Source organism: Oryzias latipes, chromosome 12 (assembly GCF_002234675.1).
Source record: "Oryzias latipes chromosome 12, ASM223467v1".
Taxonomy (NCBI): Eukaryota; Metazoa; Chordata; class Actinopteri; order Beloniformes; family Adrianichthyidae; genus Oryzias; species Oryzias latipes.
Window position 1 is genome coordinate 7,851,788 of NC_019870.2, and position 26,876 is coordinate 7,878,663.

Sequence of the window (26,876 nt, forward strand, 5' to 3'; positions counted from 1 at the left end):
TCTTGGTTTAGATTTTTTTATTCACATCATTCACAGGCTTCAGCCTCCTACAGCTCTTTACAGTTTCACAGCTGGAGCCAACACTGCCTAAGGGTCACTGTCGGTGCTACAGAGGGGCTAATGAAAGGGGATCCCACTACGTTTTGTCTAAGAGCAGGAGCTTGCTTTGTTCTATGAAGCGGAAAAATCCAAGTGTTTCATAACTGATTGGACAAAAATATATGTGCCAAGTATTTCAGGCCAAATATTATTCTGCAGATCTCTGTCTCTGTATATATAAGTGGAGTCTGTGATTGGCAGTTGAGGGTATTTTTTCTTAGAGATTTCCTTAATTTAATTTTTAAAATCGTGTTCAAAAGAGTAAGTGGAATTGGAATATGATATGAGATTATTTTGACAAAATAAAACCAAAGAAAATTCTAAGAGACACAGAGACTACCAACTGTCAGCCTGAATCTTGGTATTTTTGAGCAACCAGTTACAAATCACTGGAAGATTGAATCGTTCGCTCTCAAGCTCTACCTTTCTTTTTGTCTTTTTCTGTCTCCTCTTCCTCTTTACCAGAAGTGTGCTTTGTGGTCCCGTGACCTCCTCTTTCGCGCCCTGATCTTTCATGGTGCGCTACAAACGAGCCGCAAGACAGAAATCAATTTGTATTTATGCAGCACGGGTTACCATTGGGTCTTTAACAACAGTGGAGACCACACAGACTACCAACAAGTTGACAGCTTGCACAGATCAGTGAAAAACCTTTTCTGTCCTGTGTCGTTTTTGTGGTATTACTGCACAACATATCTATAATTTGTGATCTATCAAGTTATGGGAATATCCATGCCTTATTGATTTGAAGATAATGTTAATCTTTATTTCAAGGATGTTGCAGCATGAAACTTGTATTCATGATCACGCTTCTGATCTCTAATTTTGTGTTTTAGCATAAATAACTATATTAAATAAAATACTTAAGATGGTATAAAGTTTAATATTAGCTTCTTTGCATGCTCCTTATGCAAGTGGGAAACTACCCTAATTATTATCAACATCAGAAACAATTGTATATCTAAATATAGTTTAACTCTCTACAAGTGAGAGTCAAAGTTTGATTTAACTGAGTAATTTTAATTTAAAACTTTTGATATAAAAAGTGGTGGCTGACCTTACTGTACTCTATGCCTTTACTGTTGTTACAAGCTTTACAAAATAACTTAAAAATGTACATTTTTATTTCATAAAAGCAGGAAAAAAGTAGAAGAATACAGGGACTTTCTTTGCCTAATTTGCACTCAAAAAAAATTAAAGACCAGATTATGACATGGGGAATCAAATACCAGCACAAATTAAATCAAAGTATCTACCAGTCCAGATTAGATTTCTTTGAACCAATCTAATTTACAACAATGGATCGAATTTACAAGTGCAAATTGAATTTTAAGTGCAACTCCTGAACTCTTAACTGAAAGCCTAATGGACAAGCTCATTTTTTCAAACCTTTTGTATTTCTAGTTCTATTGTACTCTGTGGGAGAGGGGTTTTGGGCCTTGACAACCAATTTTTAAAAAACATGGAAACTCATAACTGCCAGGTCAACCAAAATACCAATACAGTACAGTAATTTTGTACTTGAGGAAATGTGTTTTTAAGTTCAAAAATTGATTTGTGTTCAATAAACTGTCTTGTTAATCATTTTAATGTTGTATATAATTTAAGATTTAGCGCATACTGCATTAGAATAAAAATACATTTCTAAAAATGACAGTCACTGATTGCCACTAGTTCTTTCTTGTTTTAGTGTTGCTCTTTTACCTTCACTTTCCAGCTGGTGGTGAAACGATGGCCTATAGGTCCGATGCACGTGTTGATATCCATGAAGGTTATGTGGCCGATGCGAGTTATGAGCTCCTTGTGGTCTATGAGCCCCTTGCTGGTGGTGCTGGCTATGCGTTTCATGGGGTTCAGGGGTCTGATGTGAACTACCATGGTCATGTCTACCAGTCTCATGCAAGTTATGACTTGCATGCAAACTTCCATGATGGGTCTTATGTACGCTATGACTCCCATGGGGAGTCTCTTGTGCGCTATGACTCCCATGAAGAGTCTCATGTGTGCTATGACTCCCATGGGGAGTCTCTTGTGTGCTGTGACTCCCATGAGGCGTCTCATGTGAGCTATGACTCCCATGAGGAGTCTCATGTGCGCCATGACTTCCATGAGGCGTCTCATGTGCGCCATGACTTCCATGAGGCGTCTCATGTGCGCCATGACTTCCATGAGGCGTCTCATGTGCGCCATGACTTCCATGAGGCGTCTCATGTGCGCTATGACTGCCATGAGGAGTCTCATGTGTGCTATGACTGCCATGAGGAGTCTCATGTGTGCTATGACTGCCATGAGGAGTCTCATGTGCGCTATGACTGCCATGAGGAGTCTCATGTGCGCTATGACTGCCATGAGGAGTTTCATGTGCGCTATGACTGCCATGAGGCGGCTCATGTGCGCTATGACTGCCATGAGGCGGCTCATGTGCGCTATGACTGCCATGAGGCGGCTCATGTGCGCTATGACTGCCATGAGGAGTTTCATGTGCGCTATGACTGCCATGAGGAGTTTCATGTGCGCTATGACTGCCATGAGGCGGCTCATGTGCGCTATGACTGCCATGAGGCGGCTCATGTGCGCTATGACTGCCATGAGGAGTTTCATGTGCGCTATGACTGCCATGAGGAGTCTCATGTGCGCTATAACTCCCATGAGGCGGCTCATGTGCGCTATGACTACCATGAAGAGTCTCATGTTCGCTACGACTGCCATGAGGAGTCTCATGTGCGCTATGACTCCCATGAGGACTCTCATGTGCGCTATGACTCCCATGAGGCGGATCATGTGCGCTACGACTACCATGAAAAGTCTCATGTGAGCTACGACTCCCATGAGGAGTCTCATGTGAGCTAAGACTCCCATGAGGAGTTTCATGTGCGCTATGACTCCCATGAGGAGTCTCATGTGCGCTATGACTCCCATGAGGAGTCTCATGTGCACTATGACTCCCATGAGGAGTCTCATGTGCGCTATGACTCCCATGAGGAGTCTCATGTGCGCTATGACTCCCATGAGCAGGCTCATGTGCGCTATGACTGCCATGAGGAGGCTCATGTGCGCTATGACTTCCATGAGGTGTTTCATGTGCGCTATGACTTCTGTGAGGTGTTTCATGTGCGCTAATGCTCCCGTGAGGGGTCTCATGTGCGCTGTGACTCCCATGGGAAGTCTCATGTGCGCTAATGCTCCCGTGAGGGGTCTCTTGTGATCTATGACTCCCATGAGAAGTCTCTTGTGAGCTATGACTTCCAGGAGGAGTCTCTTGTGAGCTATGACTTCCATTAGGTGTTTCATGTGCGCTGTGACTCCCATGGGAAGTCTCATGTGCGCTAATGCTCCCGTGAGGGGTCTCATGTGCGCTGTGACTCCCATGAGGAGTCTCATGTGCGCTGTGACTCCCATGAGGAGTCTCATGTGCGCTGTGACTGCCATGAATAGTCTCATGTGCGCTGTGACTGCCATGAGGAGTCTCATGTGTGCTGTGACTGCCATGAGGAGTCTCATGTGTGCTGTGACTGCCATGAGGAGTCTCAAGTGTGTTGTGACTCCCATGAGGAGTCTCATGTGCGCTGTGACTGCCATGATGAGTCTCATGTGCGCTGTGACTGCCATAAGGAGTCTCGTGTGCGCTGTGACTGCCATAAGGAGTCTCGTGTGCGCTGTGACTGCCATGAGGAGGCTCATGTGAGCTGTGACTGCCATGAGGAGTCTCATGTGTGTTGTGACTCCCATGAGGAGTCTCATGTGCGCTGTGACTGCCATGAGGAGTCTCATGTGCGCTGTGACTGCCATGGGGAGTCTCATGTGTGCTGTGACCACCATGGGGAATCTCATGTGCGCTATGACCACCATGGGGAATCTCACGTTCGCTATGACCGCCATGGGGAGTCTCATGTTCGCTATGACTGCCATGGGGAGTCTCATGTTCGCTACGACTGCCATGGGGAGTCTCATGTTCGCTATGACTGCCATGGGGAGTCTCATGTTCGCTATGACTGCCATGGGGAGTCTCATGTTCGCTATGACTGCCATGGGGAGTCTCATGGGAGGTATGACTTCCATGAGGAGTCTCATGTGGGCCATGACTGCCATGAGGAGACCCATGTCCACCAGCTTCATGTGAGCTATGACTTCCACGAGGAGTCCCATGTCCAGCAATATCATGTGAGCTATGACTTCCATGAGGAGACCCATGACCGCTACTGGTATCATGTGAGCTATGACTTCCAAGAGGAGTCCCATGTCCACCAGTATCATGTGAGCTATGACTGCCATGAGGAGACCCATGCCCACTACTGGTATCATGTGAGCTATGACTTTCATGAGGAGTCTCATGTCCAACAGTGTCATGTGAGCTATGACTTTCATGAGGAGTCCCATATCCACCAGTATCATGTGAACCAGGACTTCCATGAGGAGACCCATGCCCACTACTGGTATCATGTGAGCTATGACTTTCATGAAGAGTCTCATGTCCACCAGCTTCATGTGGCCTAGGACTTCCATAAAAAGTCTCAAGTCCACTACTCGTTTTATGTGAGACATGACTCCCATGAGGAGAACCATGTCCGCCACTGGAATCATGTGAGCTAAGACTTCTATGAGACATTTCATGTCCACTACTGGTTTCATGTGAGTTAGGACCTCCATGGGAATTATGGGCATTAGCAGAGCTATGGGTCCCAGGTGGTTGTTCAACAAATGAATGGCGGTCTGAGGCATCAGAGTTGTCAGAAGCAAACACACAAAAAGAAGAAATAAATGTTATAAATGTTACACTAAGCTGTGCTAGCACTAGCTATAAACTAGGCACTGCTTATTATGGTCTCTATTTGCACATCTATTTCCTGTTGATGTTTCATGGCCATAAATTACAATGTTCTTTATATTTATTGATATCTGATGAGGCTTGATTGAGATATTGTGATTTTATTAGAAAACCTAACCTTTTTGACCATTTTCATCCACTTTATGGTTCAGTGTGAAGCCAGCCTCTAAATGTTATACAAGGGGCCTTCATTAGCTTTGCACATATCTCTCTCTTGTAGCTGGCCTGGATTTGTTATAACAATGTCACCTAATACATGGCAGAACATGCTTTTCTATTCACTCATAGTAAAGTGAAGTGATGTCAGACTGATGCTAATAAAGGCCTCAGTCTGTTTCTGTCAACAACATGGACCTCCAGTCTGTCACTGAATGGTGCATAAAGTCAATTGCTAAACTCTTCAATACCGGAGTTGTTGCCAGTGACATCAAATAACATCACTCTTAGAACTGCCATGATTCTTTGGATGTTAACCAATTAATGTAATTCCAACTAGTTCTGTCGCCAAAAAAAAAAAATCATTCATTAGCCGATGTATTGGCAGAAAGATGTTATTTATTTTTTTGCACCAGAATCAGCTGGTTTATATTTATTGTAAACCTGCTTTTCTCAGTTTTAGAATGCATTGGCATTACATTACTTGCCTAAACAGTTGACAGTACATTATTTCAAAGAATGTCAACACTGGAGCAAAAGCTCTGGTGTTTAAAAGAGCCTTTATGAGGTGGCATTTAATTAGGTTTCTCTAGTAGAAAAAAATCCAAAAATATAAGCACTACTTTCCCCTTTCACTTTGTTTGTTTGAACTTGTTTTAGTAAATGCATGGGACACATGATTGACCTTTTAAGTGAGAAGCAAAGAGCTATAGTTTCGAAAGGCTCAAACCGCAGAAGACTACAACTCACTGCTGCAAACGGAACCATAAAGATTTTAGAATTATGGCTCATTTTAGGAAGATCCCTTTGCTCTCGGCTTCCTCCTGCACAATGTTTAGATGATGTTCTTGTTTTGTGGTCATGACTGTCATGCTGTCTGTATTTCCCAGATTTGTTGTGGTCTGAAAAGCCATAACAACTGCACTTTAGTGAACCATAAAAAGATGAAGGAAACTCACAATTTATGATTCCTCTCTTTTGAAATTCTCAAAGCACATCTTAGCCCAGAAATTTTGATCTATGCTGCTAATACTTTCTGTAATGAATGTGTACAAATATAAATTTAAAAAACTGCAGTTTAATCATGGATGGAAACGTTTTCTTTCTAGAAAGAAATTTGTCCCAGGTCTCTTTTCCTTCCCCGTGTGTCTATATGTTGAGATAAGGTTGCCGTTTCATTTCATGGCCATGAGCATCGTGTGTGTTTCTCTACAAACATTGCAATCGCTGCTCAAAGGGAGAGGGAAAATACATAGTCACTGGTTTTCAAAGTTGTATGTTTCCTCTATTATCTATTATGTTGTCTTAAAGATCTATGGACTACCACTAAGCATTAAACATACCTCCTTTGTCGTAATGCTCTTCTTGTGTTTTCTCCCCATGTTGAACTGACAAGGTTGTGTGAGGGTTGTGTGAGTATCCCTCAAACATGTGGGAAGCTGTCATACCACAGTGTCAAAGTCAAAGCAAGAAAGCATACATGCATCTCTGTCATTTGTCTTTCTTAGGCTGTATTCAGACTGGACACATTTGGTTCGCTTAAAGTGAATCAGAGTTTGTTTCCCCCGATGATGCGGAACAAATTTCTCATGCTTTGGTCCTGTGTGTGACCAAAGGTGGCAAACATGCTTTTGTTTACCACCTTTGGTTCGTAACAGAATAGTCTGCTTGAAAGCAGTCTCAATACAGACTAAGGGCAAGGTTCAAGACTTGATCCGGATGAAATGACTTTCCCAGTCTGAATACACTCTGATTAACTAGTGCTCATTTTTATGACGTACGGTTATCTACTAGAAGCTACTACATTGCATATACACCAAATACCTGAATGTTCAGCCTTTGAATGTTCTTCTTTGTGTTGAGGTGCGGTTGTTCTGTGGCCAACAGTGTTATGCCCTTCAAACGTGTGGGAGTCTTTCAAACCACAAGTATTAGCAAAGCAAGCATGAATATAAAGACATCCTATTTATTTGAGTTTACTTGGAGCTAACTGCAAAAAAAAAAACTATTGCCCCTACAAATGGAAAAAAATATACCTTTCTTGTCAGCTTTGCTTCCTGTGTGCTCCTCCTCTTTGCTCGCTGTGGTTGTGGTTTTGTGGCCATGAGTCTCATGTGTGTGACCCTCAAGCATGTGGGAAACTGTCGAACCACAGTTAATAAATGAAACAAGCATATTCAGAAATTAATCCTTCCCTCTACAATGATAAGAAATGATAAATTAAATGCTAAAATATAGTTATTATGAACATTTACAGAAGCTGAATTGCTGTTGTAAATTATTTTAGCAAAGTAAGTCAGTTTAGATCTGATCTTCAGATCCTGGTCTGTAGATCAAGATTTTTAGAGTTTTGAATCTCTGCAAAATTTAGAGGTAAAACCTTCAACGCTTTGAGACTTTAGCCCAACCCTTTTGAAAAATTCTACATGTGTCAGTAATAACGATGAACCACAAGCAACTTGTTGCCTCATAGTGCAATTCTACCCCCTCCAAAAAATAAATGTGTGCAAATATAATTGATGAGGTTTAACATCAAATACAAAAGAGGTTTATACAAATACACCTCGTGTGTCCAAAGATTCATACCCCCCCCCCCCCCCATTAAAATGACAGTCTGTTCAACGCAAGTAAGCATGAGCTCTCATCTGTTTGCTCTGCTGCTGGATTGGACAAGATAAAAACAAAATTTTCAGACTCAAGCTAAACGTAACTCGTGTTGTTTCTGAGAAATGTTTTTGTTTTCATATTTAATTTTCTTCATAAAACTTTTTAAAATGGGGCTCCATAGTTTCCTCTACTACAATCATGTAAAAGAAAATGTTTAAAGTACCAGTAATTAACTTTTAGTACAGTCAGTGTATAAGCAGTGACCCTTAACAGGATTTATGTGCAAAAATACCCCAAAAAAATCCACATGTATTTAAAGTAATAATTTTACAACATCAACAAATACATGTCCACAATTTTTATTCCCGTTAAAAAAAATGTTAAGTGTTAGCAAATCCTCATATATATGTGAAACAGTGATACACACCCCTTTTTAGACATTAAAACATTGCAAGAGAAATTTAAAGACATTTTTATTATTTTTGGGTGCAGTTTTTGAAAATTATATTTGTGTGTGTATGTGACTTGTGATGAATGTTAATGACAGCAAACTAACTACAGCTATCTTTGAGTGCAACAATAAATGAAGAATACCGGTTTGCATCGCTGATCGGTTTTCATGTCCCTCCTCCTCCTCCTCACCTTGTTCCCCATCCTGCGAGGAAGCTGTTGCTTTGTGGCCATCAGCTCCATGCTCCTCAGCACTGTGGGGGCCTGACGCACCAACGATATTATTAACAAACAAAAAGTGTGGCATTTTTGTTTGTGGCTTTGAGGGCAAAAACTGTTCTCATGTGCGCCTGCTCGTCCTGCTCAGTTGATTGCAGCAAGACAAGTTTCATCAATGTGTCCTTTTTGGATCTAAAATAATTAAATGTTAATGCAACACAATGTATTTTTTTTCTGTTTCTGGCAACCTGCAAGATATGTTGTCTCTGAATCCTGAATACTCGATAAAAATGAAATTCCTGTATTGTACAATTAAATTGATGATTTCCTAAACCGTTTGCATTCTAGATTGTGGAACTGAATGCCAAACACTTCATTTATGCTGTCTCAGCACAGCAAAGCTTGTCGTCCTACGTTAATGAGCTTATTTGTTTGTAATTACATTAGGTTTTTAGTCATTAGGAACGCAGTGCCAGCATGCCGCGTCCCGATAACTGTAGCAAATGATTAAAGCTGAACAATCTCAGATGGCGAGCAAGGATGTCTCTATACAAGCAGCTCCTGAGTTAAGCAGAGGAGTGGGGCCAATCAACCTCACATCTTCTTCATTGGAACATATATTGCCGACTTTAACGATGCAACTGGACGAAAACGTGATTACATTAATGCCAACTTTCATTTTGCAGATTTTTTCCAGCAGCGGAGAGAGGAAACGTGAAAGCGATAATCAAGTGTGACAGCGTACAGTACATGGACATTATGACTTAATAGGACTGATGGGGTACCGCTTTATTTTATAGAAGCGATTATCTTTTGTGAAATTTTAAGGACATTTATATTGAGATACTAATAGAAAATATTTTAAAGCATCCACACTTGACTTATTCCAATGCACCTTTAATCTGTTTATTTGTTTAGCCAGTCATGTTTGCTGTATTGATTGCATTGGTGTGAAAAGCACAATATAAAGACATTTCTATATGATCTAGCTGACCAGCATGGTACAAACAGTGAACATCTTTCAATACAAGTTCCATGTTACAATTATTAACAGTGACTTTGCTCGCTTTTTATGGTGACTTATTCCTCCGAGTTTAATATATATATTTTTTCGTGATGTGGTCAGAAATGCCTCTGTATGTGACAACTATTTAAAAATAAATCTTGTGACAGCTCTGATGTATCTTGACATTTTAGTTTTGCTGTGATTGTTGCAATGAAAAACCAAAACATACTATGAGCTCCCTATATTCAGATCCAAATGGCTTGTTCTTTTTCCTCTTTGTTTGGTAGATGTGAAACTGACAATTCTAGCACCGACCAAATAAGAAAGTGTGGTCTTTTTAAATCTCACAAAGATAAAATCAAGTGTGACAACATTTTTTTTTTCATCTGCGATTTTAAGATTAATTTTTTCAATATATCTGCCATCATCAAAAAAAAGCCACAAGAACATGATAAAAGCACAATTTTCATTGGAGTAGGCCTTTAAGATAAATCTACTTCACTATTACTATGAACTACAGGTAGTTATGGCCACTACAAAGGAGATACCTTTGCTTTCAGGTTTTCCTTCTGGGTGCAGCGGCTCCTCCTCCGCATACGCCTCCACATGTGCAGATGAAGTTATGGGTTTGTGGCTGTAAGACTCATGCACATGTTTCTCAGCCTTTCTGCGGTCTGACACAATGCCATTTACACAAAAAGCATAAACAGGAGGGTGGATTTTATTTGCCCTTTTCACAGGAGCCCTAGCAATAAATAAGCAGCGGGCTGTTTATTTTTATTTTTTTTTACTTTTTACTGGAACCTGCTGTCTCTTTTTCATTTCTAACCCATCAGCTTCAGTGACTGTCTAAAACGAATGTATGATGATGTCGCTGGTGCCAGAATTGGGATTTGTTGTGCAGAGATCAATATGTATAGATTTCAGTTTTATGGTGATGCTTTTCTCTGCAAGCTGTCAAGACCCGAAATAAAAGATTATGTTGTGCGTTTTGCTTAAGCAAAAGTAGAATGCACAACACAAATCTCTCATATCTTCAGCAAATACCTGTCATCTCAGATGCTTTTACATTTTGCTCCTGTCCCTGTCTGCTAGCAGGAGCTTCCAGGAGTCTCCCGCAAAGACTTGTGGGAAACTGAGATGCCACAGTCACAATTAACATAACAAGAACAGACATCTCTTGGGGTATTTTACAAGCTTTTCCTCAGCTGCCTGAACAATAAGAACTTTATAATTAGTCTGAAACGGCAAGTGTGTATAGATTGTTGATAGTGTGCCTTCTCCTCTTCTGTGATTCAATTTTTCTTTTTTCTCTGTCAGATAGGGGCTTTCCAAACCAAGTAAATCTTGCCCATGGGTTGACTAATGTACATTGAGAAATAGTGTTCAGTCTGCTGACAGTCTTCAACACAACAGAAATTCCAATTACGCTGCATTTTTAATTGCTTCCTTTCTTTGTCCTTTCTCTCTTCTGTGCATTCCCTTCTCCCACAGGCCTCCGTGCTATTCCCAGAATACCTCTCTTCAATATTTTAGTGCACAAGTGAGGAAGAAAAACGAGTTTACAGATCAAGCTTCCTTCTTAGTCTACCCCTTTACTGCTAAATAAGCACAATTCAATAAGCTGAAATTGTCCTTGCAAATCCGATTGAAAGTGCAGACAACCAATCACGTGAAGTGACCACACCGTGCACCTCATCAAGGGACTAATGATCACCAGATTGCTGGAGAATATACAAAGCCCTGTTTCCATCTGCGTTTCCCCTGGAGGTGGTTTATACAAGTGATGTACATCTTTTCTTCAGAGAGGGGCATCCTGGGAGTATCCCGCTCCCCTGCAGTGCATCCCCCTTCAGGCTATCTCCCGCCCAATTTCTTCACTTCACCCCTTTCCCATGGCCTGGCTCCGATGAGACAGGACAGCTGTTCTCACAACGGTTTCACACATGTGGCATCATGCCATCATAACATCTCGTCAGGGCAACCCCTGCCTATGCAAGTGTCCTCCTCTGGCCTCGCTAGGCCCCACACACAGAAACTGGTAGAGTCCTGGTGACAAAGCAGGATACTAAATCGCAGTTGTTTTAAAAAGCCGCTTCTGCACAGCAGTGAGCGTAAATGCACTTAATCTCAGTATCCCATGCTGCCTTGAGGGGGTGGAGCAGTTCTTTGTATTAATCTCAATCAGACCGACCCAAACAACCTGACATGAGATGCTGGCAGCTGGAGCACCCAGGGTTCCTGCGTACAGAGAGAAGGCTGCATGAGAGTTTGCAGGGCTTTGTACGGAATGACAGTGATGGAGTTCTTCCTCTGCCCCCTTGCTGGCAGGTTGACAACGCGCCAAAATGCAGCAGAATTTCACCTCAAAAGCCACGTGATGATTATATTTATATCTTGACACCTTATGCAATAATCCAGGAAACATAGTAAGTTGTGATCTGCCGCAGTAAGTTGAGGTTAAGTCTGACTTTGCCCCGATTCTGTCGGTTTTGTCTCCAGTGATACTCCTTAGATCCTCTGTATGTCTCCGAACAATGCGAAGTTATTGCCACAGACAAATCAGACTTTCACAAGTTCCAGAACTCCATAACGTTGCACTATTCTTCCTGAACATCTCCCGGTGACAGAAAGTGAATGCCTAAACCAATATAAAATCCCATAAAATCTTGTGGGATCGTGGGTCAGTGGATGAAGGGTGGACTCGTGTATGATTGCATCCATGTTATGATGATATACAACAGACTGATGTGGGGATTCCTCTGTGTTTGAATGGGATGCATATGAAGGCTCAGCTTCTACACGAGAGAAACTCGGGGGAACTTGATGCTTCTCTGGAGCAGAGGATGGCAAAGGAGGAAGAACCTCTGTTCTATCAGGAATGGTGTCAGGTTCCACCGTGGGTGTGAGTGGAGGCTCAGAGAAAGAGCTGGTGGGGAAGACATGGCGTGTTTGTGGGGCTGAGCTTTCTCCTGGTGGAGCTCTGCTGTCTGTTGCATCGGTTGCATGAGGACAGAGAATGTAAATGCAATGAGGAATGGGGGAGATGAGACGTTAGCATAAGAGATGCTGCCTCAGATTGTTTATCAGGAGAAAGCCTTTTTATTTTTCTTCCTCAAATGTGCACATAAAGACTCACAAGCATGCACATCGACAACAACACACAGAAAGTGAGAATGCACAATGAAAGTGTGATTTCTCACTGCTGAGATAGGCTCAACTCAAAAGCTGTTCTTTAACCCTGTCAGTGCCGGAGGCGCTGCTCTGTCTGCAGATCAAGGTGACAGTCAAGAGTTCAACAAATGATAACAAGTTCAAATGAACTCATTTGCTTTTGAATCTATATACTGCATAATCCCAAATAATATTTACAAATTCTAATTGAAGACATTTTGAATTTTTGCAGCAATTTTTAGATATTTGCTGCTTGATGGATATAGCTATGATTACATAGATGCATTGATACTTTCAATATTTATCTAAATGATTTCTTAATGTAGGACTTATTACATCATTCTTTAACATAGGTGTTGTTCTAATTCAGCAATATAGTTTCGCTAGTTTTTCTCATTTGACTCATCCCCAGCAAACACAGCTATGCTTGCATCATGTGGTGGTTTAACCCCCCAATGCAATCACCTACTGCTGAACATCCAGTTTTTACTGGCTTTGGTATGACCCCCACTGTGGCTTTGAACCCATGACCTCCACTTCTAGACTGTAAGGCATGGTTTAAACTAAAACATAACACTTTGTTACTTTGGCAGGAAAAATGCTTTAAAAATAAAGTTTGACAAAAGTTTGGCATGTTTTATATGCACGTGTGTAAATATATATATCTATATCTATTTATATATCTATAGATATAGATATCTATATCTATATATAGATATCTATATCTATATAGATCTATAGATGTAGCTATAGATATAGATATCAATAGCTATAGATATATAAAAAAAAGAAGAGTACAAAGGTCCTTTGTACTCTTCTTTTTTTCCCTGATTATGTAAGTAGATGTAGGATTACAGAAAGAGAATAGAAAATTTGTATTCACCAAATCTATTAACAAATGTAGAAAAAGTACAATCACTCATTCAAGTCACAAAAGGCATAATTTTACAGAATGTATTTTTTTTAGACTTAAAAAAAAGTATAATTCACGTTTAAATAAAAGTATTTATTCCAGTCAACTGTGCCTCTCCTCTGTCATAAAACGCTGGAACAATAAAAGCTGATCCATGCCATAATCCTCTAATATGCACCCGTCTGTGCAAATGGAATCACTAACTGTCCCATGACACACACTCCTTCGCACACACACTCTGCGTTAGCTGTTTGTCTATGTACTTTCATATTTTGGACATGTTCCACACATGTGCATTTGCATTTAATGAGGTGATTTGTCGGTTTTGTTAATGTGCCCCAGAAAAGTATAACAATAATAGTTAATGTCACCTGTCAGTCTTAGCATTCCCATCATTTATTACTAGTGAGGTGGACACTGATTTAGCTGAGGCTTAATGGAGCCATTGTAATTCAGGATGGGTTAACATGCAAGAACAACTAATAGACAGCATGGATGTTTTTAATATGTCCCACCATTTTCCAGGCATGATTCAATCTTTTTCTAAGCAAGGTCCGCCTCACTTTTGATTAAAAACAAGGGTTTGAGCAGAGAGCACATTAGCATTCTGTGTTTCTGCTTAAATTCAGTCTCCTCTGCCGCTATGAGGTGGGGCCTGAAGGGGGGTCATGCAGGGTTAGTTTTAGGATTTGATTTCTCCAACCTTTCCTTTGTCATTCTTGCTGACGCCTATCTGTCCCGCTGACCAATGGGCTGCAGCCTCAGTGGATCAGACCCGCTTGCCAATAGAGCGCTAATCCTCATCTGAGCATGCTCACTGACTTAACTGGGGCAGGGCTGGGACGAAGGATGCAGCTACTATATGTCCGATGCTAAAGTCCTTTACGTGTTTGTTGATGCGTTTGCTTTTAACACTTTAACAATTTCAAAAATCGATTTATGAAACTCATATTTCTGACTCACATTGATGAACACAATTAACACATCAATAATACAACTATATTTTATTTAAATAACATTAGTAACTGCTTCGAACACGTCTTAAAAACAAACCCGTGCGTCATTGTTTAGTATAAATATTATGTGTGTCAGAGAATACAAACAGTGGTGTTCACCCTGTGAGGAGAGATCTAAGACCTGGATCCCCATGAGGAGAAGGAGAGGATGAAGATGATTTATGGCTTACACTGAAGTGCACCATATGTCCACCATAAATCTTAACATACACACAGGCACACACATACATGTACAGCTGGGGTTTGCGCACATTAGGGTCAGGTTAAAGCCAAAATGTAGTTCTTTAGCTGTGAAATTCAAATAAAAGCAACGATTTGACTGCAGACTGGAAAAACTCTCCTCTTTGGTTTATTTAAACAAAACAGCTTTGAAATAGTTTTTAGTGACCAAATCAATGGAGATAACTTCAGGCTAAATTTTTCAATTTTTCCTAAATATATAAAATTCATACACATTTCAGTAATGGCATCAGTTTTGTAAATGGGGCAGGATGAAATATTAGCTGCAAATTAATACTTTTGATTAGAATATGAAGTTGAAAAACAGGGTAACAATTAGTGTGTATTTATTATGCGACTAAAGAAGTTTGTTCATCTAAACATTTCATTACATCTTAAGAAATTCTGTTTCCTTCACCTGGACAGAAATGTAATTGAAGCCCTATTGTCTTTCAAAAATGAAAAAAAAATATCTAAATGTTTTTGAAGACTATTATAAGACAAACCATCTGCTGTTGGACCTTCAGTCATGTACTTTAAATCACATCTTCAAGTTATTGAGGACATGTATTTTGTTTTCCACCAATGTCAGCCAAACAACAAAACTGCTGGGCTTAGGCATAAACAAAAGCAACTAATGGATTTCCTTATAGCGGATAAGTAAATAAAAACAAGTCTGACATCACAGTGGAGCCGAAATCCCAGCTCCACCCACATTTTAAGTGCTTTCCTAGTGTAACATTTGATGGCCCCTTCTTTACCAAGATGGCAGATTTAAATATAGCATGAGGGCACACGGTGCTGCAAGGACCACTTTACTGTACATGGAAGCAGCTGACAGAAAATGTTTGCATCTTTCCTAGATTTGCTTTAAGAATTAGTCAGAACAAATAAAGTCTGGAGGTCTACGATCTTGTTCTCGAAATGGGACAAACCACATCCAACATTAATGTTGGAAATAAAAATAGGCAGGGAAACGGTCAATGTATGTCTTCAGACCTCCAGTAAGTCGCAGGATGAATTATGCATGGTTCCTACACTGACGGAAACACCCGGCCTGTCGCAGCCTATAAGTACATTCACAGACGCATGCATTTGATTTGTCACACATGTAGTAAGCCTGTGCTCCAGCAGGTCTGCCTACGACCAGCCAGCCGGAGAAGGATCGACACAATATCACACTTTATACATGTAGATGTATAAATATGTCAAGTGAAGATTGAAGAGAAAAATTTCCTGAAAAGGAAAGAAAAAGTAACTTCTCCTGTTTTTAAATATTACATCATACTTTCAAAGGATTGTTGTTGCTTATGTAAGCACCATTGAGCAGCTTTTCAATATTAAATGACTGAGACAGACTGAAGCTGTTGTCTCTATGTTCATATAATATTTAGGAGGTCAAAGTATAAAAACAAAACAGTTTATTTTTTTCTGAATCTGTTCAAATTAAAGGAGAAGGTTTGTTTTGCATTTTTATGTCTCCAGTGGGGGTTAAAGAACTTTTCAATTTTTGTAATGCTTGTTTGCTAAAAATGAAAATATAAAGAAGCTTTTTGCAAGGGCAAGAAATGTTAGGGCCCCCCAGCAGTAAAAATAAATAAATCTTTGACTCAATCTCATTATCATTGACTGATCATGAGAACTTGACTGAGTGAGTGTGGCGTCACCCTTGGAGAATGGTTTTCTTCCCGCTGAAGTCGGTTCAGTCGCCATTTTTTCAGACGTCAGTAAGCAGGTATTGGTCTAAATTGGTACGATTCGTCGTTTCTATGGCAACTGCTTAAGCCAATCAGTTTATTGGAGGTCCACACCCATTCCACTTGAAAGCGGGCCTGGGAGAATCTGTCAAACATTTTGAGTGTCCGGTATGGGAGCAAACTTCAACCACCTACTTTTATCGAGGCATTTGGTTGGACAGTTTTTAAACATGAATAACTTGCACTACAAAAAAACATAATAACAAAAAATATGGATTAGCAAGAACATGATGAAAGTAGAACAATAATGGTCATTCTGACAAATATGACTGAGTAATGACCCATTTCTCAATAGAAGTATTTAGGATTTTGGCTTCTTGGAGCAATGTTTGGAACATTCCAGTTCTCATATACAGTCAACGGCCATGTTAAATGTTACATGAACAAAATAAAGGGTTAATTTCAAAATCTTACTATTTTAAACCTTTTGTTAATGTAACACTTTCTTTTAATTTCATCACTATAATCAAAGCCGGTTTAAAAGACCCCCTTGTTCATTTTTGTACAGGCACCTGGAGATTCTAGCAATTTTCTTCCTTGTAAAACTTCATGTTGTCAATTTGTTGGAATGGAACTGGCATATACTTGTATAGCGCTTTTCTACCTTCCTCGAATGCCCAAAGTCCCTTAAAATCACAGTTCAACCATTCAAACACACACATTTACACTATTGTGGGGTTCCATGTCTTGCCCAAGGACACTTCAACACATGGGCAGGCAATTAGCAGGCAACTTGCAATCTTCCGCCCAACCGCTGCACCACGGCTGCACCAAGGCAGAATGCAGCTTTTCTAACACCTTTAGGTTAAAAATCACTGTTTAGTTTTAGTTGTGCACAAAAAATGAAAAATATTCAGAGCTCATAACATTCACACATTTTTCACGAGACTTTTCCTTGTTCGCTTTGACTTTCAAGTGTTGTTCTGAACTCTTAACTTTGTGTGGATTACACACTCACACAAAGATGTTGTAGTTGTAGTGTAGGCTTTAGTGGTATAAGCTGTCTGTTAGCGGGGATTTTTACTTTCCAGCATTTGAAAAATGCTGAGCTAAACAGCTGCTGTCGTGCTTTTTAGATACCAGAGTGTTGTCAATCATCTTTTCCAGTTCAGTCCACAAAGAAGTTACATTTCTCTGAACACCACAGCATGTTTTTCATGGATTGTTGAGGAAAAGAGTCAGAATTTTGACAGATACGATAAGAGGAATATATTGCCTGAGGCAAGTTATTATTAAAATATTCATGGAAAGAAATGTTCATTGTTTTGGGTGACCTTTGTGGAGGGACATCTTTTTTAATTCTAAAAATAATTTCTTAAGAGATTTACTTTACTAAAGAAACTGCTGATTGCAGATGTGAGTGAGATTATCTGAAAACAAAGGAACATATTTTGTGTGTAGAAGCCTAAAAACAGACAGAAAGAATAAAGTAACACTAAAAGAAGGTTTAAAGTTTACCTACTCTGGTTAGGGTTAAACATAGCTTGTGCACTTTATGGTAGCACTTCAATTGCTGGTTTTCTCAAATTTTCACCCTTAAAATCCACTCAGATCATCTTTTGATCTATTATAATCCCTCTCTCGTCTTTTAATTAACATTATGCAATTTTTAGCCAAGATCAAAATACCCATGTTGTTTTCTAGGGCATAGTTTCTGCAGCATGTCAGTAGTTCATTTGAAAATTGCTTTTGAGGGGTGGGGCAATTGGCGCCCCCTTTCACCTATTTTGTTGTTGAAAGCTCTCTGTTTACACTCTCTTTCGCTAGCTTACACACCCCAACCTAACATCGATGGCGAGCTATTTTGGAGCTATCCAGCCATACAGTTTTGATCCTGATGCCAGCTCTGATGAGGAAAACGAAGACAAACGTGGATCTATTTGTCTGCTATGGGTTGCATTAGAATCGAGAGGTAAGGAGCTTGTGGCCCACTTGTCGTATTTTCTACATAACAAAACCGTTGTTTTTGCCTAACATTTAACATCATTCTCACCATCTCTGTCAGCTTCAGCAGCAGTAAATTTCCAACATGAGGCTGCTGTCAAGGCAATTTGAAACTCACCCAAAAAATTTTGATTAACAAACTGAAGCTGTGGGAGTCTTGATCCGACCACTTAAGCCTTAATCAGCCCATTAACTGCAGTCAAAGGCATTATTTTTCCAAATAACTATACAATTCTGTTTGATTGCCAGAAGCGGGCCTCTGCAGTGCAGTCCAATTGCTGGGTTTGTCCGCGCATCGGCTCTGCACTGCTGGGCCATGTAGAGAGAAGCCCAGTGCTGTCAGGGTTGATGTTGCCACTTTACCGATCGTTTCTGTCTAACAGCTCGGAGGCTGAGAGCCTCTCCACAGAGAGAATCCCTAATCAAATTCCCTTTTATTCCTGCCTCCTCCAGCTCTTCGCCCGGAATCACACTGCATTACAACACGCGAACATATGCCCGCATCCTTCTCTGCAGCTTCTACGTGTCTTTTCCTCCCTTCTTAGTTCCTTTTTTGTTGCTCAATACACTAAACACCACCACCTCCCGTCCCTTCTTTTCTCCATCCATCACCAGCGCAGTCGTTAGTCTAAATATAAAGAGGCAGAACTGTGGAAGAATTCCTCCTGTGCAGGTTAGTGTGATGTGCTGTGATAAAAGGACATGGCGACAGAGAAACTTATTAATAATGAAGCATAGAGGGCCTAAGCTGCCACACTGAGAGAGGGGTTGTGGGGAATAGAAATGATTGACTAGAGAGCCAGCAGAACATCACATGGGAAGAGGTGGAGTTTGGGAAAGCAAAAAAATTAAAAGGGATATTTTACAAAAACAATGTGAGAATAGACGCAAATTAGGGAGCGAAAGAAAAATAGCAAACTATTTTTTTTCTGCTTTGCATATTACTTACTGGAACCGGAGGGGGAGCCAGCAATTGTACCTGAAAGAGAATAAGAAAAGAAAGAGGAGATCAGAGCTTGTTTATTTATGCATTCAATTTGCCTAAAGACTTGACTCTGCCTCATTCCTCAGACTCAGGTGGCAGAGAGAGCTGTTGAGCAAAATAAGGGCTTATTGTGGCCCACCTCTCCGCATCTCTGAGTAATGATCGGATCTGCCCCGCCTGAACCATCTTTTCCTAATTTTCCTCATTCCCAAACCCTTGTTTTCAGAGTCCCTCATCACATTTATATCTTTTAAGGGAAACACACGTTTTGCTTTTCTTGCATATTTCTCTGCATAGCATTTTAAAGCTGGCCCCGCTGGGTGTGCATAATGCAATCTGCAGAGACCGAACTTCTTCGCCAGCCTTGACCATTTTGCAAGCAATCGAGCACAAGCTGAAAACATTTTAATTTTTAAATGCCACTAATGGGATTCAGGAGTTTTTAAAAGCTGGCGGTGGGCTCTGAAGGTGAACGGCAGTGCCATTAGAAAAGAAACAACAGCATAGCGGCAGGAAAAAAAAAAAAAAAAGGTTGGTTCCAGTGTGCGCAGGTACAGGTGCATGTTTGCGTTTCTGCGTGTCTTTCTCTCCCTGTGTAGCCATATTAGTGCAAAAGGAGAGAAGTAGGGAGGGGCTGCCCTAGATTATTATTTTATCACGGCTCGCTACTGTAGCTGGCTGCACTCTCCAAAAGGATTTCCTCCCCACACATTCCCCTGCTATTACAAAGCTCTGATCCGCTCAGCCTCTTTGTCATCATCTCTCAAGTTGTCCTTTCTTCTCAGCCTGCTCCCTCGGTCCCACTTTTCATTTAGGACCTCATGATAAAAGTGTCTGCATTTGTCAGTCTGTAAAAAAAATCAATTTGGTGTCTCTGCTTGTAAATATGCCACCATTTCATACTTAATTTTAAAGAGACCGACACCGCAGGAGAAAGATGATGCGATTCTATCTGTAACTGTGTCAGCACAATCATTTTAATCCTGGGGGCAGATATACGTACAGGTGTTGGGGCTTCCTCTGGGTGGAGGCACGTAGGAACCTGCTTTCCAGGACCGAGCTTTGAAGCCTTTCCTGCATCGCTGGCAGTCCTGCCCAGTCGTGTTGTGTTCACACTGGCACTGGAGGTTCCCATCAATCAGCAGGCACTGGGAGGCGTGGAGGTTACACTTGCACCTTCAAAAGAAAGGGATGATACCGTCAACACGTGCAGAATCAAATAGTGGCGTGTGATGAGTGTGTGTCAAAAAAGCAGCAGGATTTCAATATAATCACACCTTGGTTGTTTAGGTGGTGTTAATGAGGGCAGGTATTATGGAAGGGGACTATAAAGAGACAAGGTTATAAAAAGACAAGAGCAACTACTGATTACTATCCAGAGCAAACATTGAACAAATACTGTTTTTCTTAAGACAGTATCCAATAATGTAAAGAAAACTCATCTGTAGACAGAAAAAGTACTAAAATATCTCATTTAGTTTAGTGCTGGTTTTGTTTCTGCACTCAAATCCAGCACGTGTGTGTTTGCACACCAGAAAAATTAACCAGAAATGAGGCTTTGGGAGAAATCATCTGAAACAAACACTTCTGATATGCCCCTGGGACTAGTTTCTATCTCTGGCTTGTGTTACTCTCAGTCACGTTTCTGTTTTAGATATATTCCTTTTTTAGTCTAAGAAATGACTGACGGAACCAAAATGTCCCATGTTTGTTGTGATGTTTTCTCACAGATTCAACACATGCCAGTAAATTTGAGTTTTTGTCCCATTATGTTTTTCAAGCACAGGAACTTCAAGAAGAAGACTTAAGGAAAGTGGGAAGAAACGGAATCAAAAATAGGAAAATTTGAATAAATTGAAAGGTTGTGATTGTCTGATGGTTTGGTTTTACACAAAAGAACCGTCTGGGTTAATTATTATTGTTTAAGAGAAAGAATCATGGAGCTGATAAGTCATAATGTATTAAAGTAATAATGAGTAAAGCCTTAGTCACTGTCTGTGGGTGTGTTTATGGCACACCTGAAGGCACGCAGGTGGCCTGCATTTAATGTTAAGGTTATAGACCGCTCTGGGATGTTAAATGCACTTTTTTTTATGGGCATGGTGCGGGCAGCAGGTCGCAAGGGTGAAGTAGGAAAAACGCAGTCGAGTTGTATGTATTTTTAATTTTTTGTACCCCCCAAATCCTGAGCACTGTGCAGGGAGCCAGCTAGTGGTGCTCACAACATAAGTATGCACTCCTCGTGTGCAGCTTTACTGTAATATATTAGATACATATGATGTAGCCAAATGCCAACTTTTCTGAAATTTGGCAAACAGAAGAAACTGACTGAAAAACAGCCATTCTGGCTGTTCTAGATATATGATGATTTAACCGCACCACTAAACTTTAACGCAAACTTGAACCCTTCATGCCTGACATTATTTCCAATTAGCGGGTAGATATTTTTAAATGTTTTTACTGTTCAAGTTGATGCTAAATTTAATGGAATCCTGGATTAAATGGTATATAATGGCATGAAGGGGTTAACCTTCGTTTGCACCATAACTGTTGACAGGAGCCTTTCTTTTATTAACATTATTTTTAAAACAGTCTACATTATAAACAATCATATAAGTCATATAATTCTTTAAACGCCTGTAGGATTCCTATCATGAACATTTTCTTCCTATTTTTCTTTTTTTAAGTGTTTAACGGTAGGATAACTCGTCCACCCCACGTGCAAACTGTTCCACAGTTTAGCTTCACGTTCCGAGGCACAAAAGCTTTGTTTTGAAGTTCGCACACTCAGATTCAGAATGTAGCGGTGTAAAATGTATTGCCTTTTCCCTCTCAATAAAGACACCTGGAATGTTATGTAAATGAATCAAAAGTAGGGTTAAACAAAATGTAAAAAAAAGTTTCTTTTTTTTTTTTTTTTTGAAGCTACTAAATGTATGTAGAGGGGATTGGTTTGATCCCAGTTTTGCAGATGTTGACCACAGGGTTACTTGGTTTCTGTTTGTGGGGATTTTACTTGTCCTTCAAATTAAACCTCTTGAACCCTCTCATTTGCAAACAAAACATTAACAATTAGCCCCTATGAACATTTACCATCTGCGTTTGGACCTCGGTTCAGGGTGGGACCCAGGTGGGCAAATCTAGCAGTTAAGATTCTTCCAGAAAGGAAATGAGGATCTTAAGGACACTCGGCAAGTATGACTTTAAATTACAGCCTTTTCCAGATGAGCGACTGGACTCCAATCCAGTTTGTTCCGCTGGAGTGAACAACTATCCGTCTGCATCAAATATTCAAAGAATGGCCTCTGTATTCTGCCGAGATGAATACTTCAATCTTTCCTCCCCACACTCATCCATTGCGCACTCCCTGAACTTGTCCTGAGTGAGGTAGGAAGTTTGAATCAATAAAATATATCCTTAATTATTCTTAGTTTACGTAAAACTAAAAATAACCACAAGGGGGAATTGGAAACAGTCAATTGCTAGGTTTGGAGTTGTATCCCAAGATTTCAATCCAATAAATTCCGCTAGTTTTGCTTTGATCGGCAATCGTGCTGACAGGAGCCACGGAGGGTCCATCCATCGACGGGGCCTTGTTTTCTGCCTCCACTCTGAAGGACACAAGCTGTCCACTCAGCGGAGACTGAAATTGAACATCTCTTTTTGGTGCATGGGAGAACGTGTGTCAAATGAGACAGGTGTGTGTTTCGGCTTCACGCATTTATCTGAGAGCGCCAACGACAGCCAACAAATCAGAGAAGCAGACGCGCAGTGACTAATGCCTGCACTGAATGACTGACAGTGCTGAACATATCACCACTTCTCATCCCCTGCATCTTTGCTGATACATCTTATCTGTCTTGTGTAGAACGTGGAGGAGCTGGAGTTGTAGTATAAATCAATAGTCAGGAACAGAGTAATTTTCTAGCTACATTGCTGTGCAGTTTGTGTCATGCAGGCCAAATAGATTCCTGGTACTAATAGAAATGGCCCCTGTTTTGTCAGTCATCCAGACAGCTGGCATACTGTGGACGAGCATCAAAGGCTCATGAGTTTGAAGAATGAATTTTGTTTATAAAGAAAATCTCTGTGCATTGAAATCAGCAAAATGTTATAATAAACTTCAAGGACACCTAATACTCTTAACCCATTCCTCTGACCTCTACCTTGCATCCCACAAAGACCAAGAGCACTTCCAGCTCTGCACTCCTTCCGCATGAACGATGTGCCATTCCGACTTTCCGAGTGCCGTGTCTCTTTGCTTCCCCCCTTACTGTTGACAGCTCGTTCTGGGATTTGCCCCCCCCCCCTCTCCTGATCCCACCCCACACGAATAATACATGTGCACAATCATATGTTAATGTGCAAGATGTTTGCGCTGACTGCAAAGTCATCAAAGCAGGAGGAACAACAATGAGCTACGGAAACTTAAGTTAGGACAACTGGATCAATCACAGTCTTGATGGAGGTGGTAAAGAGACGGCGGGAGGTGGGCGGTAGAAATGGGAATTATTTACAGTTGGAGGAGAGGGATGCAAATTAGAAAGTACTCACAAGGTAGGATTTTAATTAGTGGTTTAATTACATGTGAGTGCTTCTGTTTATCAACCAGTAAATACAGTTTTGGTTTCTGTGAAAGCAGTGGTGCAGTGAAGTATTTTCTTTGAATTAAGGTTCTCAATTTCCTTTAACTTTTAAAAACACTTGCGCATACGGAGACACAATTCCACCAAAGTACAGAAAGGGGCATTTATAGTGGGTACTCAGCAGAGTAAACATGTGCAATGAAACATGGATTTCTAAAGCTAAAGCCCAAAACCATATTTAAGTGACCAAATTTAATTTTGATGTGAATTTGATGTTTTGTCAAATGGAATATTCTTAGATTTATTTTTATCAAGAGAATTTTAAATGTGTTTATTTAAAACGAGGGACAATGCATGAAGAACATTGATCACCTGTAAAGATGTTTTGTTTCAGGTTATAGCATATTTTGTGAATTCCCAGTAGTTCCAAGGAAAGTCAGAACAAGTAAAAGCAAAACGGATAAAATCGATGATGTGATGAGCACTTAAAAAAAAAAAAGAAATTGCATCCAAGTTTTTTTTTTTTTTTTTATAACCCTAAGGTTGCTCAAAAACAAAAACTGTGAGCTTAACCCTTGTGCTATCCTAGGCACTTTGACATTGGGAGTGAGGTCATCTAGACCCACTAGACAGTGCTCTGAACCTTTTTTCTTCAATGATTTATGATCTTCACCATGGATTACATGAAATCTTTCCACCTTTATCCACCTTTGTCATGGTAGGGAGAACACGTCAATGTAAGGGTGGGGTCATAGGATTTGATCATTGTTGACTGACTGAATCTGTCAACCATGTTCATCTAAGACTTACTCTTGACGCAAGACATTCACCTTGGTACCATGTATGAAATAAATGTGCTACTATCGTTAAGCAGCTACTCCGGCTGCAAAATGAAAAACCCAAAGCTAACAATATTAATTTAATAAAACGTTTTTTTTTTAAAGTTTCTTAGGGGAGGAAGGAGCCATTGAGTAAACCAAAGATGAACCTTTGACTTTAAAGGAAAAGGGTAAGGGTTAGGGCTAGCTCTGCACAATATTTTGCAACCAACTGTCTAATATTAAAAAGACAATGTTAACATTTTTTGTGTATTTATCATAATTATTACATGTAGTAAATACCAGTTTTCTGACACTATCAATGTATTTGTAGTGTATATCCACCACTCCCTAAAAGTTGGTGTCTTGGTTTTAATCTCCACTTTGCTAGTGTTTAATGGGTCCTACACAAAACCTAGAGAACAAAGAATGTTTAAATCGATTGCAATATCTTGCAGAGAACGAAGATTCAATAAAATAAAGTTGCTGATTTGTGGAAACATTTAACAGACATTTAAAAATTTTCCAATGACGAAGCTAAAGAAGACAGGCAGAGTTAAGAAACTTTAGAACAGAAAATACTCCTGTGTTAAAGAGAAATCTACGATGAGTCAACATTTTAGAAAAAAAAGTATGCTTTTGCCCTAAAAGATAATCTGAGATTTTGAGTTATGAGTGTTAAATTATTTGATAAAGACATTGAGATGTTGCCTTTATTACATTTTTAAAAATCAGAAACAACTTCTAAAAATCATCCTCTTTGTTTTCATTAAATCGTTATCCTTTGTAAACAGGACATTTTCAGACTGTCTTTTTTTAAAACTACAAACTGCACTTTATTTTGAAATACAGATTTTCCTGAAATCAGAAGCTAAAAAAACACTAAATGCCAACTTCAGCTTTGTTCAGACCGGTCTGTGAAAATATTGTCCGACATTAAACTGGTCTATGGCCTAAAAAGGTCAGGGACCACTGATTTAGGGAACTCTTCAGTTTTCTTAGATTTTGAAATCATGTTTTATGTGTAGCTTTTTGTGTTTATGTTGTTGGCTGAGTGATCTCGTCACACCTGATTTTAGTTTGTAATCACCACAGCTGTTTCAGGTTTGTGGATTTCACCCTCAGTCAACATAAATCCAAAGCCTTCAGATGCTCTAAAATTTAGGTCACTTATGTTTCCACCTCGTTTTTCCAGATTTATTGATTTCAGTTTCTATTGTTATTGTGATGACCTGCAGCTGTGTTTCTACACTGCAGTGTTGGGTTGTCAAAGTGGGAATGTGTGTTTCTGGAGAACTCCAGATGCACTGTTTGTGTGATGTATGAAAAATATAAAAATACAACCTTCGACAGCAAATCTATTGGTGGTCCAACCAAACATTTGAAATGATGAAAAATACCTGAATATAGTTTTTGACTTCATGAAAAACATTTTTGCCCACGGATTGCATCTCTTATAATGGCTTAAAGTGAGTGGCACTGACTTAGTTGTATATTACGAGAAAATAATATAAAGCAGAAATTACTAGGTTTCTGTAATACAAGGTAAAGCTATTAGTGCAAGTTAATAACTTAAATATCCTTTTAGTAAAAGCAAAATGTTCTCAGTTAAAAAGAGATAAGGTATCTCTGTCCAGACTTTAACTAAATGTGTGTTTATCTGAACATTTCCCCCATTTTCTCTGTCCAACGCCATGTTGGCCCAGAGTATTTAATAGTTTGGGTCTGCCTGTTTCAGAGAGCAGAAAAGCAGCAATTAAAAAGGATAAGTAAGGAGAAAGATAAACAAACATCAAGGGGGAGTCATGTGGTGGCCGAGCCTGAAAAAGCTGCTGGAAGCAGCAGTTAATGGGGCTTTATGTGTCTCTTTACTGTAGTCGACTTGTATTTCTTTATCCCTCATAGGGGACACAGCTATCGCTCTGTCTCACTCATTTCTTTTTTTCCCTCTTTCTTTTTGCTTTCAAATGCAGTCTTTTGCGACTGACTGTCAGCATTTCACTTTTGTCCTCCTCTGAGATTTTCCACTTCATCCTACTTCTCTTCCCCTGCATCTCTCTGTTTTGGTCTTTGCAGCCATGCCCTTTTAGCTCCTTTGGTTC

General features: G+C 40.0%; 1 protein-coding gene across 6 annotated transcripts in view; it reads right to left on the reverse strand.

Moving 5' to 3' along the window:
* The window catches only part of LOC101165159 (netrin-G2), an 83,992-nt gene that overhangs the window by 14,763 nt on the left and 42,353 nt on the right, over positions 1–26,876 (reverse strand). For 2 of the 6 annotated variants that reach the window (XR_002874241.1, XR_002874242.1), the window contains exons 1-7: positions 9,911–11,918; positions 8,282–8,401; positions 7,117–7,221; positions 6,905–6,994; positions 6,424–6,519; positions 1,804–4,809; positions 523–621 (exon numbers count right to left, since the gene is read on the reverse strand). Coding sequence is in view for 2 of the 6 variants with exons in the window: in XM_023960394.1 (XP_023816162.1) it covers positions 523–621; positions 1,804–4,809; positions 6,424–6,519; positions 6,905–6,994; positions 7,117–7,221; positions 8,330–8,444 (3,511 nt within the window). In the remaining 4 variants the exon portion in view is untranslated. Of the gene's footprint in view, positions 1–522; positions 622–1,803; positions 4,810–6,423; positions 6,520–6,904; positions 6,995–7,116; positions 7,222–8,281; positions 12,353–19,334; positions 19,365–20,373; positions 20,547–26,876 lie in introns of those variants that run through there. The other 4 variants (XR_002874243.1, XM_023960394.1, XR_002291305.2 and 1 more) reach the window with 4 other exon arrangements.